General features: G+C 38.4%; 1 protein-coding gene across 1 annotated transcript; it reads left to right on the top strand.

Annotated features, from left to right (window-relative positions):
* Positions 1-354: 354 nt before the first annotated feature.
* LOC134748729 (E3 ubiquitin-protein ligase RNF126-like) lies at positions 355-10,122 on the top strand. The gene is made up of 7 exons (XM_063683503.1): positions 355-592; positions 1,087-1,221; positions 5,651-5,709; positions 6,228-6,370; positions 6,936-7,097; positions 7,764-7,921; positions 8,496-10,122. The coding sequence occupies exons 1-7, from the start codon at positions 509-511 to the stop codon at positions 8,751-8,753; spliced, it is 999 nt and encodes a 332-aa protein (XP_063539573.1). The 5' UTR covers positions 355-508; the 3' UTR covers positions 8,754-10,122.
* Positions 10,123-15,920: the final 5,798 nt, after the last annotated feature.

Genomic DNA, 15,920 nt, shown 5'->3' with positions numbered 1-15,920 from the left:
TGGCTATTTGTCGCATTGTATTTGTCAAGAAATTAAAGTAATTTGATAATAATTTATATAAAGAGAACCGTTCCAAGGAGAGCAATCTAATGTATAAATGCATGACAAAATTATTTATTTATCATCACATTTTTCTTAAATTACACTACCATAGACTAGCAATTTAGCCATTATGTTAGCAAATGAAAAAGTAGTGCACATTTTTCAACATATATCATCTTTCTCTTTTACTCTTATATAAATTACGTATGTCTCAGTAGCGCCATCATAGAACATTGAATGACTTTTTTTTACGTAATGTTCATGCCTGTGGTTATATTCTCTTTGCCTATAATCAGCCAACCTCTATAGTCCATCACTTTTCATCAATTCAAAAAAAGTTGGACTGTGCATGTCTAAGAAAAATGGCGATTGATAAATTTTTGTTCATTATTTGAAAGCACAGTCCTAGGATATACAATAAAATCGTTTTTTTATCTGGTTGTAAAGCTGTGATCAAAACCAGGGAATGGCTGACGCTGTGGTGGAGCGGAGACCTCCCGCTCGCTTCTTTTGCCACAGGTGTAACATAGAATTTGAGGATGTTTTGCAGGTAAAATCAATAGTAAAGTTATTTTTACCATTGTATTTTGTTCTACATTCACGTCGCCTCATCCGGGGCTTATAGCAGTACCGGCCAAGGTCATATTGAACGAATATCCGATTGTTATTTTGTCGGTAAAGTCAACATGGTTGTGTGAGTAATGTCTGCAAATCCTCGCAGGCAGGTCCCTGCACTTGCTGAAAAAACTAAGCCACTGGTCTCTTTAAATGCCGAAACAGAGTTACCACAATCGATATCGTAATTGTTGGAAAAATTACATCATGTTGAAATGTCAATACTCAATAAAAACTATTTATGGATATAGAAGGAAGTTCAGAACATCTTTTTCTAGTTAGAACTGTAACATTAAAACCGTCATAATTATATTAGGATTGTATTGGACGGAATGGAAATAACATGAAGTAATGTGAATTGTTTAGTGAACTGCTAGTGGTTTCTTTTTTTATTAATGTTTTTTTTAACAAAACCATGTTGTTTTTTAGGATTACAGATGTCCATATTGTGCGAGTGGATTCATTGAACAGCTTGAGAGTGAGACGGAGGGCTCAGCACTCTCCGGAGATGATTTCAGTGATGCAGACATGAGCAATTTAGATGATTCAGATGATACACATCAAGTATGACCAAATATTACTGATTATTTTCCTTGCAGGGCTTTCTCAAAGTCTACAAGGTAAACTTAGCAATTAAGATAACCAAACATAACTAATACACAGTGGTGGCCCTAGCAATTTGTTTAGATGGTGCGGAATCTGATTTTTGTTGTGAGAGTCCTTTTAATTAAAATTTTAGTAGGGCTCTAGGCATTTTTTAAAACTGGCACCCTTGTCAAGGTGTTGGTGACGCACCGCACTAGGGCTGCCCCTGACTGCACAATGTTCCGAGATAGGAAATAAGTGTTACTAGGGATATAAGTAGGAATCTTAATATCATACATGAGAGTTGAATGATTCATGGTTAGTTTCACTAGACTTATATTGACTGGTATATAGACCGTGATTACCTTTACAAAAAAGCTCATAAATAATACAAAAAAGAATCACGGTCTATATCCCGGTCAATATAAGTCTAATCATTCATGAGTATTACCTTGCAATACAATTTAAGAGGTATCATAGAGTTATTATAATTTTATTAAGATTTCTACTCATATGTATCTGATAAGTTCAATGCTCTTGAACAGGAAATTCAATTAACAGGAATGCCAAGAAGTTTCTAGAAATATGTTTATATTAAAAGAACATGACAGTCATTATTATTATGAAAATATAAACATACCTACACTTGCCAATTTAGCCACAATATATCACATAATAACAGGTCCATGCTTTCTGTTATCAGTAAGAGAAAATAAATACCTAACCGCAGTTCCTTATCTATCATACATATGCATGTTTGCATTTTCTTTTCCACATTGAATATTATTGCAATTTCTGAAGAAACTGGATTTGTATACAATTTTTAAGGTATGTCTGTCGCTGTCGCATCATAGCTCACAAACGGATGAACCAATTTCAGAGCATTTGTTTTACCAAAACATGTCTATCAAGTTCATGAATACTATATTTAATGGAAATAAGTCAGGTTTTTTTCTAAAGGGGCCCACTGACTATCAGTCCGCCGGACGATATCGGCCTGTCAGTTCGGAACTGTCAAATTTTTGTTCTAACTGACAGGCCGATATCGTCCGGCGGACTGATAGTCAGTGGGCCCCTTTACACTTTCATTGCCACCAAGCCACACAAGACATCCGCGCCAGGCCATAAAAATTTAGTCATATAACATATAAAGCTTAATACAATAATCCCGCGTTTGAGCGAGACAACGCTATACGCGTATTATAGCGACATCCCGCGACAACAGTTTACACTCGTTCTAAATACCCGGAAAATTTGGTTGTTATTGAGACTGTTTGTGCACTATTGTACTAATTACAACAACATTTTCATCGTAATTAGTATGAATGTGAACTAGGGTATCGATATATTGTAATTGAATTACGAATAAATTTAAACTCTCCACCTAAATAAAAGTAAGCAAGTATAGTTCAAAAAGTCTGTCAGTTCTAGCTTATATGTATATTTTATTTACAACTTAAAAACTTATTTCATTGAAAAACTAAAGTCCTATCAATTACTGACAAACTCATAAACAATTTATTTAATTTCAAGGCAAATAGACAAAATATAAAAAAAAAAAAATGAAAATGTTTATTTAGGTAACAAATAAATTACAATTACAATATAATGGCTGGAATTTCCTAGTAGATGAATGTATGTCAGGAAACCCCGCTCTTCCGTTTGAGGTTTACAAATAGCTGTTTCCGAAATAAAATATTTGTTTTGGACTTTGTAAAATGTCCCACATTTTGAATAGATGCATTCAAAATTAGATTTCCTAAGTCCGGAACGACATTCCGAATGTGTGAGCATTGTAGTTTGACACATGGGGCCCACATATTGGTCACGGACAGTCGGACACGTGACCTTGAGAGGGCAGCGGCCGCCGCGCCGCTCCTTTACGCGAATAACTTAACTGATTGTGATTGACTCATGCTAATATGAACTAAGTTGGTCGAAAGTGGATTTTATCTCTTTGCAATAAGAATTGTCGATGAGAAATAAGATATTACCTACTTCAGCGGTTCTCAAACTTTTTTGGCGACGGAACCCTTTTGGAAAGCAAATGACGGAGCCCAAAAAAAAAAGTCGTTCGTCACTATTTAACTATAGATCAGAGATATAGAAGAACTGGTTATTGATTTGTTTTCGATTTTTCCTCGCGGAGCCCCCACAGAGGCTTTGCTTAGCCCTAGGGGTCCGCGGAGCACACTTTGAGAATGACTGACCTACTTGATGTTGTTGTTTATACATAATATGATATTTTAGCCTTATTGAGTAGGTACGTCGTAAAAAATACAGTAGCGGTTCTGTCTGTGTGTGGATTATTCCATTACCTACTATTCCATAATTCTCAGAAACTAACTTAGCCGGCTGTGAACGTAATACTATGTAAAGGGGTAAGTCGTATGACGTTCGTAACTACTTAATGGGACTTATCTAACGGGAATTACCCATAATAGGGTAAACTCCTGTTATTGATTTTGATACGATTTTCATTGTTCTATAGTGCTTGGTATAAAGTTCTTACGTATTTTGACATAGCGTCTTGTATTGTCTATTAGTTGTCTATACAATGTATTATTACTATTATTAGACAGATTAAGAGAACGGATGATTAAGCGTTATAAAAACAATCGACACTTCATTCACCAAAATCGGCTCGTAAGTCTTTACTACAATGGAACACAACATGTTGTATAATCAGTATCCTCATAGGAGAAAAAAAATGTCCTAAAATTTCCATACATTTTTCGTTTCTTCCATTCCGTTACCATACATATAAACTATGAACAGTTTATTTTTGTTTTGTTTTACTTACTGCCGTTGCTCAACCCACAGCGCGGCAGCTGACGGCCACGAGGGCTCATTACACATCGCCCTTAACCACTTTACGAGTTATCGCCTGAGATGCGATGACTCACGAAGTTCGCGCCTGGCCCGCGGTCTATCATGAATTAAATACAAGACCTCTGAATATCCAAAATCGCCATACAAAAAGAGCTTTAGCCTTAACGTTGTGCGTTTCAGGGTGATTATATCGTAATGAAAATTTGTACACGTCATCAGAAAGAGTTAAAGCACGCCTTAATCCATGCTAATATTATAAAGGCGAAAGTGTGTCTGTCTGTCTGTTACCTCTTCACGCTTAAACCGTGAACCGATTTAGTTGAAATTTGGTATAGAGATAGTTAAAGCTCCGGGGAAGGACATAGGGTAGTTTTTGTTCCAGAAATCATCCTTTAAGGGGGTGAAAAGGGGGGTGGCAGTTTGTATGGGAAATCAATAAAAAGCAGGTTGGATGAAAATTAAGCTACCCAAGAAATAAAACTATGAAAACGGATTATATCGCGTATATTGAATTTACGCGATATAATCCGTTTTCATAGTTTTATTTCATGAGTAACTATCGCGGTAACCGAAGACAATATTAAGCTACCCAAATTACTAACTCCACACAGACGAAGTCGCGGGCAAAAGCTAGTATAATATAGTGAAGGCCTAATTACTACAGTTTTCTCTATTCTAGAAACTTTCAGTTTGCGCTACATAAGGTCCACCGATGTTCCGATAAGCGTGTTTAATACAACTAGTACAGTCGCCATCAGATTTATAGAAGCGGCCGAGGTGCTCAAAAATATCTGAACTCGCGTTCTCACTCCTTCACAGTAGTGGCGTGTTCAGATATTTGTGAGCACCTTGGCCGCTCCGATATATCTGATGGCGACTATAAAAGCAACAATAGCGACAGAAGACAGACTAAAATAGTGTGACACACCTACCTACTGCGTAAACGGAATTATTTTCGCGACCTTGCCTTTTTCTTATCATTTCGCATCACAACTACGTCACTGATTCACTGATACGTTTGTTATTCAAGTAATCTGTTGTATGAATGCCTCAGTACAATGTATCTATTTGAATTGTGTTGCCGATACAATAATGCACTACTAAATCTTCATGATCTGATGATGAATATATCTCATACATCTCTTACAAATAAAAATAGCATAAACACCAAATTTCAGCAAAATCCAAATTTCGCATACAGATTTCCTTACATTGTCACCTAACCTTTTTTTTTTGTTGACATGTACACGATTTTATTGTCGTCTGTACGTCTTTCAAGTCCTGCCTCCTCCAGACTTTTATTGTACTCAAACTCAATTGACTTTGACTGTATAAGTGTAAGGCCTGAGACCTGAGTGGACGCTCGAGTTGGGCGTGCAGCGGGGCGGGGCGTGCGGCGTGCATGTTAAACAAATGCAAACGTATAGGAGCGGCCTTAGTGCACGTGCACGCTGCTCAAATCACTTGTGAGCCCGACGCCACGCTGCACGCCCCGCCGAACGCTCCGCTTCGAGCGTCCACTCAGGCCTTACGTGTATATTTTAGGTACTAATATTCTCGTATGTTGTATTTCCAGACTGCCAGCCACCCGATGCTGAGTGACTTGGCGTTTCTGATGTCAGGAGGGCGACACCGGTAAGCGTTACAGACGTAAAACCTAACCTTTCGAGACCCGGACAAATATGGCGACATATGGGTATATATAGCTGGCTCCCCAGGGAGCCGACGGGTCTCGAAAGGTTAAACAGAATTACATTGAGACTTCTTGTTCCCTGAAGACTGTAAATGTTGTATAGAGTCGGACCAAGCTAACTCGGCAGCGATTTTGATAGCACAGTGTGTGTTAAGTGTTATTTTAAACGTCATAATTTCATAAAAGTTTGACGTTTAAAATAACACATGCACTTCGTGAATTGCCCCTGCACTGCATGCGTCCTGTAAATCTATTTCACGTGAGCAGTTAGGAAGCCTTTCGCAAACCCAAGCAAGCTTCCGTAGCGCTTTTGCCAATTAGTCTTACGGACAGATGCACCAAGCAGTAGACTGATCAACGTCACTCAGCAGTGAACTTTGAAAATTGCCATACAATTATTTTTTTTGAAAGAAAAGGTTTAGTGCAACCGACCCTTATTCTCATTATGATGTTGTTACAGCGGCGGCGGGCGGCCGGAGACCCTGCTGGAGCAGCTGGTGTACTCCATCAGCGGCAGCGGCCCGCTCGGCGGCGCCGCCGTCACCGCCGGCGCGCCGTTCGTGCTCGTCGGCGCGCCCGGCGACTACGTGTTCGGCGGCGAGGGTGAGTTAACGTGCCTATGCACACTGATTTTGTTGTCTGACCATACTCTTAAGCGGTGCATATGTAGGTCTTACTGAACTACTTTTACGGGTCATTATCTGAGAATATGTCTGCGGCGGCGTCTAATTGTCACGACTCCATACATTTTGTATGGGTCGCCGCAATTAGACCGCAGACATATTTTTTGAGAATGGCCCTTACCATGGAGCCAACCCGATAACGCATAAACACGAGGCTCCTGTGTTGCTCCCTACATTTCTCGCACGTCACGCCCTCTATAAAGTTACAATGACCACTTAATATTTTTTACAGTACATATGGTGCTACTTTCTCGCACTAGTGCGTCAAATAGCACTTTTCGTGCATATGTCGAAAGTTTAAAGGGCCACATGTACTGTAAAACGTTGTACGATACACGTGCGAATAGGTAATTCGCAACTCGTGTCGATTAAAAACACTCCCTGCGGTCGTGTTTTAATTTATCGCCACTCGTTTCGAATTTCCTCTTTTCCGCACTTGTATCGTAAATAACTATTTTTACATTATGATAAATTGCATTTCCCAGGTTTAGACGCGGTGGTGACACAGTTACTAGGACAGCTCGAGAACGCAGGGCCTCCGCCGCTGCCTCGGGAACAAATCGCCGCCATACCCAGTGAGGCCGTCACAGAAGAACAGGCCGCGGCCAACACATCATGCTCAGTGTGTTGGGAGAACTTCCAGTTGGGTGAGCCTCTGGGTTATTTGTGTGTGCCTGGTACATTTATCATAATTATCATTGTCAAGGGGATAGATCGCTGCTATAAATACATCTTGTTCAGTGTGTTGGGAAAACTTCCAGTTGAGTGAGACTCTTTGTTACATATCGCCGCTATACTTACTCAACCTCGTATCTGCAACACTCATTTGATGACAAAAACACCTGTATTCCGAATGAAAGAAAAGCGACATTTCCATCAAATGATTGTTGCAGATATGAGGTTGAGTAAGTATAGCGACGATATGTGTGCCTGGTACTTTTGTTCTATTCTGCTGATACATCCGATATTCTGTTAGAGAGAAAAATTCTCAAAATGTTAATATACGTCACTATCACGGCTTAGCAAGTCGTGGCAAATGTGTCATGAACCGTCAAATCAGGAGTGTGTTCAATTGAGACAGTGGTGGAGTAACTTATTATAAACAGAGTCATTGCAGAAGAGTGTCAATATTGAATTATATTAACAATAAAGTTAATAAATTATTAGATATTTTATAATCATAACCCTAACATAAAATTGTATTTGCGAATTTATCAGGTTTTGTCAGGTTGATTACGGGGACTGTTAACTTGTTGTCTGCTGTTACATAATAAGTAGGTACATTTGTTGAAATGTTGTCTTGTTATTTCCAGGCGAGATGGTGTCTAAGCTGCAGTGCGAGCACATATTCCACTCGACGTGCATAGAGCCGTGGCTGCAGCTGCACGCCACGTGCCCCATCTGCCGGCGCTCGCTGCTGCCGGAGGAGCCCCAAGCCGAGCCCCAAGCCGTCCCCGGCCTAGCTCTACGCGTGAGTATTATTGTGTCTAATCTAGGTATTGCCCATTTGAGTTGTTTTCGTCCACATTTCACATGGGATTGGAATGACAATCAATCTATCATTCATTCATTGTCTATATCAATTGTTTTACTTTAAGCTGTATCTTTTACTGAGGTGTGCCAAGGTTGTGTCACAAGGGAGCATAATGACATATTTACGGCGAGGGCGTACATTGAATCCTGAACGAAGAGAAGGATTCTACAATAAAATCCTAAGCGTAGGGATTCAAGTGTTAACGCCCAAGGTGGAAATAATTTTGCTACCATGTGACACATACTGCTTTCACATCATCCATGAGAAAATTGTTATGTTCCAAAACATGATTAAATTTAAAAATATAGCATGCAAAAAAGGAAAAAAATCGTGTTCTGGAACAGAAAAGTGCCACTTTGATCCCTCCTAGCAGGGAAGAAAAGTGCCACTTTGATCCCTCCTAGCGGGGAAGAAAAAGCCCTTTTTCGAATAGGTGATGTGAAATGAAAAGAGTATTGTATCTATCTATATGTATATTGTTTGTATACTGATTGTTCCTCGGCACGGGCAGTGCCCCGGGTGCGGCTGCGACGCCTGGCGCGCCGCCGGGCGCCGGGCGCGGCGTGGGACGCGGCGGCGGACTCGTCGTCCTCGTCCGCGTCCGACACGTCCGTCACCACGGCCGGCGGGCGCTGGGCCGCCGCCGGCGCGCCGCCCGGCTCCACCTCCACCTCCTCGCTCAACTCCGCCGCCACCGACGCCTCGCGCGACAACATGTACAACATGGACATCGACTTCGACTAGGCGAGTCACACCTGTGCGAGTGTGATGCGACCGCGACCAAGTGTCCGGCACGTTCGAGAGACGGACCCGAGATAATATTTGCTTTTACAGAGTAGAGAGTTCCGACGTCGAGCGAGAAAAAAAAATGTTAAAGTTGTAACCGTAATCGTTGAAATGATATTAAAAACTATAAACTCATTAAACGGAACGAGATGTACTAGGGGCACTCTAATTTCCGTACAGAATAACACATAATTAATTTAGCGAGCGTCCTAACAAAAAAAACCCGGATTAGATAGAATAAAATGACTACTCTCTCTCTCTCTCTTCCTACCTATTTATCCCACATGGTGGAGGAGTCGGCTTTCCTCCTTAACCTTCTTTTTTATATTATAAAATGACTACAATTTGAATAAATACTTATGAATGCATATTTACGTAAAAATATTAATAAAAAAAACCCCACACTACTACAAACGAAAAATTTATAAAAACCATATGCTATATCTTATCGTAACAATCTATTTAACACCTGCAAATGTTAGTTTATCCTATCTAATTCGAAATATCACTTGAGATAGACAACATTCGTAATTATAGGTATGTGGATTTCTCGAACATTGTTAAATGACGTCTATAGTCATGTTTTTCTGAAAGTACATTACGCCATACAATTTCTATGCAAGAAACAAATGAGCGTTCCATACTATTTTCTATGGGTAATAACTTCATAGTTAAAAAAGGAACAAACTATAATTGTTTATTTATTTACCCGCTCTTTTTAAGAACTCTCTGCTCTTTTATTTTTTCATGCTTTCCTTTCTTGTTCAATATTGAAAATCATGTTAAATGTTCAAGGAGGTAAGTCTAAAAGAATAGTAAAGTACAAATGTCGCGCAGGCCTACGTCGCCCGCTCCGGTTGCTAATACTTTAGGGTTAAATTAAACAAGATTTATAGTTAAAATTAAAGTTATTTAAATGAACGAATGCTGAACTATGAGTACAGATGCAGTGCATAATTGTTATCCATCGTATTTTCTCGGAAACGTTCGTATTTGTCATACTACTTCAGTCAACCTCATTACAAATGTCCCGAGACTGACTGAAGTAGCAAGACACGTTCGTACGTTTCCGTGAAAATACGATGGAAAATAATGATGCACTACATCTGTATTTGTGATTGTCTGAATTGATACCGTTGTGCGATCGAAAACATATAAAGAGGTAATATTATTAACATGTAATTATTATTTAAATACCTAGTAACGGAGTGGACTTTGAAAAAGTTCCGTTTCTTATATAACGAGCTGCAGAACTGTTGGAAGATTGTCTTTGTGTATAGACTTTCAGCTGTAACAAATTGTTTATTGCGTTATTTTCATGTAAATTTTGTAAATAAATGTAATTGTAAGCCTTTGTTGCGTATAATAAATTGATGGGTAGGTATAGTTGCATTGCCTTGTGTGCGAGACACATGGCATTATTCATAAACGCGCTACAAGCCCCAATAAGCTATTGATTATTTGTCATATTCTGTAACTTTGACGCATGTATTTGTTAGAAAGGGTTATAATATAATTTAACTAATTGAGGCTTGTAAACTTTTATGAATAATGGGGTTGAAATGTAGTCCACAGAGCTTGTGGGGTATCTTTTATTAATATATTCTTAAGATTTTGAACGCCGAACGTTTAAAACATAAGGGCGATATAGACAAAATTGTTAACGATTAGGTAATATTTCATTATCGCCCATATTTTTTACGAACAAGTGTGATAAAAGCTTACACACAGCTGTAAAATTGTATACCCACTCTATAAATGGAATTCATTCATAAAGTGGGTATGCACTTTTTGCAGCTCGCTGTAAAATGCGAGACATTCTCAATAAGGTCGATTTCTTATAGTATATTTATGCCACTAGCACCTTATTGCCATCCACGCAATGTGTGCGTTTTACAGTAACTTTTTCGCCGCCATTGAGTTGATATAAAGTCAGTACATATCGTTTCCCACACGCCACGACTTGATGTGTTATACGGGTTGTCTACGTGCAATTTTTAACATGGCGTTCGTGATACTTTATTATTTCATTGACGTGGCGGCGAAAAGATTAACCTGAGTGCTAAAGTTACAGTCGCACTCAGATATGTCGGAGCGACCAAGGACCTAACAATTATATGGTGACATCTCTATCGTTAAGAGGTTAGAGTTCATGTTCAGATATTTTTACGGTCCTTGGCTGCTCTAATATATCCGACGTCGATTGCATTAAGCCGTGAGTCATCCCCAATCTCTTTGTTGGAAGATAAAATACACTTTAAGCACTTGTGTTTTGAATTTGTACTCACGGACGATTAAAAATGTCAATGGCGTTGTAAACTGCGTGAATAGCGTGATTTTCAACCTATATCATTAGTTATATTATTTTTGTATTAACGACTTTTACTCTGTTTGTGGTACTTTTCAGTAGTTTCAGGAAAATTATACTTTTTGCCTGGATGTGAACTTTCGTTACTTTCGTCTTAGGGTGCGTCCAGATCTGGCGAATGCTTAATTTTATAACTGCCAGCGTTCAGCCTACAGTCTAACAAGGAAGTGGAACGTTAGATTTCTTGTGAAGTCAAAACGAATAAATCGACAGACAAAACTCACTAATTGCATAAAGTAACTTATACTAGAGCGGTACTGTCATAGTAAATTTTGTAACCCCAATTTTTTTTTTTTACATTTATGGCTTGGATGAGAGTCCTTTAAGCCAAACCCCAATAAATTCACTGCCATCTGTCGACACACTTTAAAACTAAAAATGAAGATTTATAAAAATACGATAAAATGTTTTTAAATACAGATAAATGATTTTTTTTATTTGCATTAATTATTTTAATGATTTTGACCCATGTTCTTTCACTGATATGCGTAAAAATTGTTAAATAACAAACGAACCGTCAACGCCATCTATACGACTGTAGGCCAAAACTAGTAGCGCCCTCTGAACGAGAATCAAATTTTCTTGATTTTCGAGGTACGTTTTTTCCTTAGACTGTATCCATCTATTACGGATTTATATCTATCTTTGCTAATTGCAAAAAAAAAAACCAAAATCAACCTTGTTTTGGTTCTAGTACGGTTCACTGGCTCTGAACTTGGGGAAGTATTAGTGAGTTTTGGTTGTCACTTGACGAAATATTGTTGCATATTTGTCACATAATATATTTACTTATATTCACTAGATCTGGATGTATCTTTTAGGATTATCGGGTTTCCTTGAAACGAATGAGAAGTTGTCTTTGTCTCATTGAAGAAATATACGTGAAGAATTAACCGACTTCCTTTAAAGAAGCGAGTTGGAAAACGCAATCAAAGTTCATTACAGTTATTCGCATGTTTGTTACTGAAAATACCGAAATCGAAAGAGTTGTAATGATTGTGAGAGACTGCTGTGTATGTGTTGCGGCACCAAGTTTGAGGCAATGTGAAATAAACTTACTTCGGTCACGCATCTACCGAGTTTTCCTAATTTTTACTTTTTAATACCCTACGAACTTGAATAACTATAGAAGTCTGACTAGAGCCCAAAAACCGGCCAAGTGCGAGTTGGACTCGAGCACGAAGGGTTCCGTACCATTCCATACCACGCAAAAAACAACAAAAAAGTCACGTTTGTTGTATGGGAGCCCCACTTAAATATGTATTTTATTCTGTTTTTAGTATTTGTTATAGCGGCAACAGCAATACATTATCTGTGAAAATTTCAACTGTCTAGCTGTCTCGGTTCATGGGATACAGCCTGGTGACACACAGACAGACAGCCAAAAAATGTAATTCTGCGCAAGGTGTTGGACATGGAGCAAAACTATTAGTGACCAATCACAACCATTTTAATAGGCGCCGAAAATTGTGTATTGGGTAAAATATAGTAGCTGCGGGCTTGGTATATTTATGGAGAACAGATCTCTGATACGTGTCAGTCATACGTATTTTACCGTTTTAAGGGTTCCCTAGGGGACCCTATTACTAAGACTCCGCTGTCTGTCTGTACGTCTGTCACCATGCTGTATCTCAGGAACCGTGATAGCTAGACAGTTGAAATCTTCACAGATGATGTATTTGTTGCCGCTATAACAACAAATACTAATAAAAACAGAATAAAATAAATATTTAAATGGGGCTAGAACATAGAACTTTATTGCTATACAATATAATTCAGAACAACATGATATTATAGGAATCACACTAGTCGCACTACTGCATGGGCTACTTTATTCTGATTGTGTCAAGGAAGAAAATTAAATGTATTAGGTATCAAAACCATGACTCGATCATAACAGAATTTATCCATTTTTAATTTTACTTATTTTACATTCTACAAGACTTTTTTTCAGAAGAGTAGCTTCTCTTCATAAAAGTAAATGAATTATTTCTTGAATTTGTACCACAAGTCACAAGACCAGCATCTAAATCCTCTGTGGCCATGCAGTATGCAGTATAAGCTTGTACCAATAGCGTTAGCGTGTGCGACACGAAAAGTAAAAAAAAAATATTAATAAGGGAAGATTATACTACTCTTTGATAGAAGTCGAGAGAGGTAGACAAAGGAAGGCAAGAGTGGGAGAGGAGCCTGATAGATGGACTAAGTTTTGTTTTAAAGGGGGTCTAGTAAGTTTCAGTCTACGTGTTGGTTACCATTTGTTTACCATACACCCCAAAATTATATAGCGAACTGTACTTATGCAAAACTCTGTAGGTAACTGTGGTCCTGCAAAAAGGTCTTTTTGTTTAAAAATGTATAGCACACTTTTTTCAAATTAGGGAATTTGTTATTTCTACTCGCATCCAATTTCTATACATTTTACAGGTTACCATAATCGATGTCTATAAAAATGGTAAAGGAATGGAGATAAAAATCCTGGGAACCTTTTTTCTCCTATTAGAATCAAGATAGCCTATTGTGACTGATTAAAAATAGTATAAAATTTCTCATAAAATAATATTAAATGACCCAGATGTCCCACTTTCATACCTATACAAGCAAATCTCAACGAACTAACAGAGGGTTTGTGCAATCGGCCCTTATAAAAACGTCGATAAAGAATACAAAATAAACACAAAATTAATCCCATTATTTTAAATAACACCGAAATGATTTAAAAGAGCGGGAACGGAAAGGCCTGCAGGTAAATGTAGTTAATGAGCGGACAGATGCACGGACACGCGCGGGTAACGGGTGCCTGTTGCCTTAAAAACATACTGACCGCTGATTTTCGTGTACACTTACTTACCCACACCAGAGTTCATTCTCACATCGTAAAAAAATAATTTTAATGAGGTTAAAAACACAATATCTTGGTTCCAACTGAAACCCAATAAAAGCCTGTAGGTATGTACCTACGATCTTCAATAGAGGTATTTATTTCGCTCCACTTCGCAAAACATGATACTTTGCAACATTAATAAAAATATACTGACTCTTTGGGGAATTTTTGTTGTCGTGTCTACAAACAATAAATTGTCTAAATTCAATAGAAGCGCCATTTTAGCTTAGTTTTACGCGTTTATTCTCATAATATTTGTACCTATTGGTCGAATCTGGTTCATCGATCGTATTTATTTATAATCGTTAGATTAGAAGTGATATGGATTATCTCTCTCTCACACACACACACACACACACACACACACACACACACACACACACACACACACACACACACACACACACACACACACACACACACACACACACACACACACACACACACACACACACACACACACACACACACACACACACACACACACACACACACACACACACACACACACACACACACACACACACACACACACACACACACACACACACACACACACACACACACACACACACACACACACACACACACACACACACACACACACACACACACACACACACACACACACACACACACACACACACACACACACACACACACACACACACACACACACACACGCACACACGCACACACGCACACTCATCACATCATCACATGTGGTTCTTATATAGACATTTTCTAACTTTTAAAACTATCAGGACAAGGATGTTATAAAAGTTAGACCAAGAAAAGTCTGCAACGAATTTAATAGCACACGTAATGCAAGTGTTATTTTAAAGGTCAAATTTCTATGAAATTATGACGTATATAAGACCAGCACTGCGTGTGATATGAAAATCGTTGCAGCCTCATCTTGGTCTAACATCAGAAATGTTATCACTATCACTACATATTATCAGACTATGTAACTCCTTATTAGATGGATACAGTCTTAGGAAAAACGTGCCTCGAAAATCAAGAATATTTAATTCTCGAACAGATGGCGCCACTACATTTTACCACCTTTGGCCTACTCTCGAATAGATTGCGTTGACGGTTTCGTTTGTTATTTAACAATTTTAACGCATATCAGTGAAAGAACATGGGTCAAAATCATATAAAAATAATTAATGCAAATAAAAAAAAACATTTATCCATAAGTATATAAATATTTTTATTTTTTATTTTATTTTTTAGTTTTAATCGTGTGTCGATAGATGGCAGTGAATTTACTGTGGCTACAAAATTTACTATCACAGTACCGCTCTATCCTATTATCCTCTATATTATAATACAAAGTCTCCCGCCGTGTCGCTGTTGCCGGTTTAGGCTTCTAAAATTAGATTGTAGATATCTTTATAATATTGGAAATGTTCGATGCTTGGCCGGAAGTTTGAAGGTAGAGAACAGAGTATATTGTATGAGGAAAAAAAACTGACTTCACCCTTTGATACGTTACCTCAATAAGTTCCTATTGAAATACTTGCCTGGATATGATTTGGAATATTTGGATTAATGTTAGTGGCTAACGTAGACATCTGTTCTAGCGCGCAGTGTAATAATAAAACTGTACAGTACAGTCTGTACTTATTAATAACTAGCTTTTGCCCGCGACCTCGTCTGCGTGGAAGTAGTAATTTTGGTACCTAGCTTATTTTTTTAGCCAAAGTGCTTTTTTAGGGTTCCGTACCCAAAGGGTAAAAACGAGACCCTATTACAAGACTCCGCTGTCCGCCTGTCCGTCCGTCTGTCCGTCTGTCTGTCTGTCACCAGGCTGTATCTCATGAACCGTGATAGCTAGACAGTTGAAATTTTTACAGATGATGTATCTCTGTTGCCGCTATAACAACAAA

This window comes from Cydia strobilella, chromosome 17 (assembly GCF_947568885.1).
Source record: "Cydia strobilella chromosome 17, ilCydStro3.1, whole genome shotgun sequence".
NCBI classification, from domain to species: Eukaryota; Metazoa; Arthropoda; class Insecta; order Lepidoptera; family Tortricidae; genus Cydia; species Cydia strobilella.
This window is presented reverse-complemented; position numbering and strand designations above follow the sequence as displayed.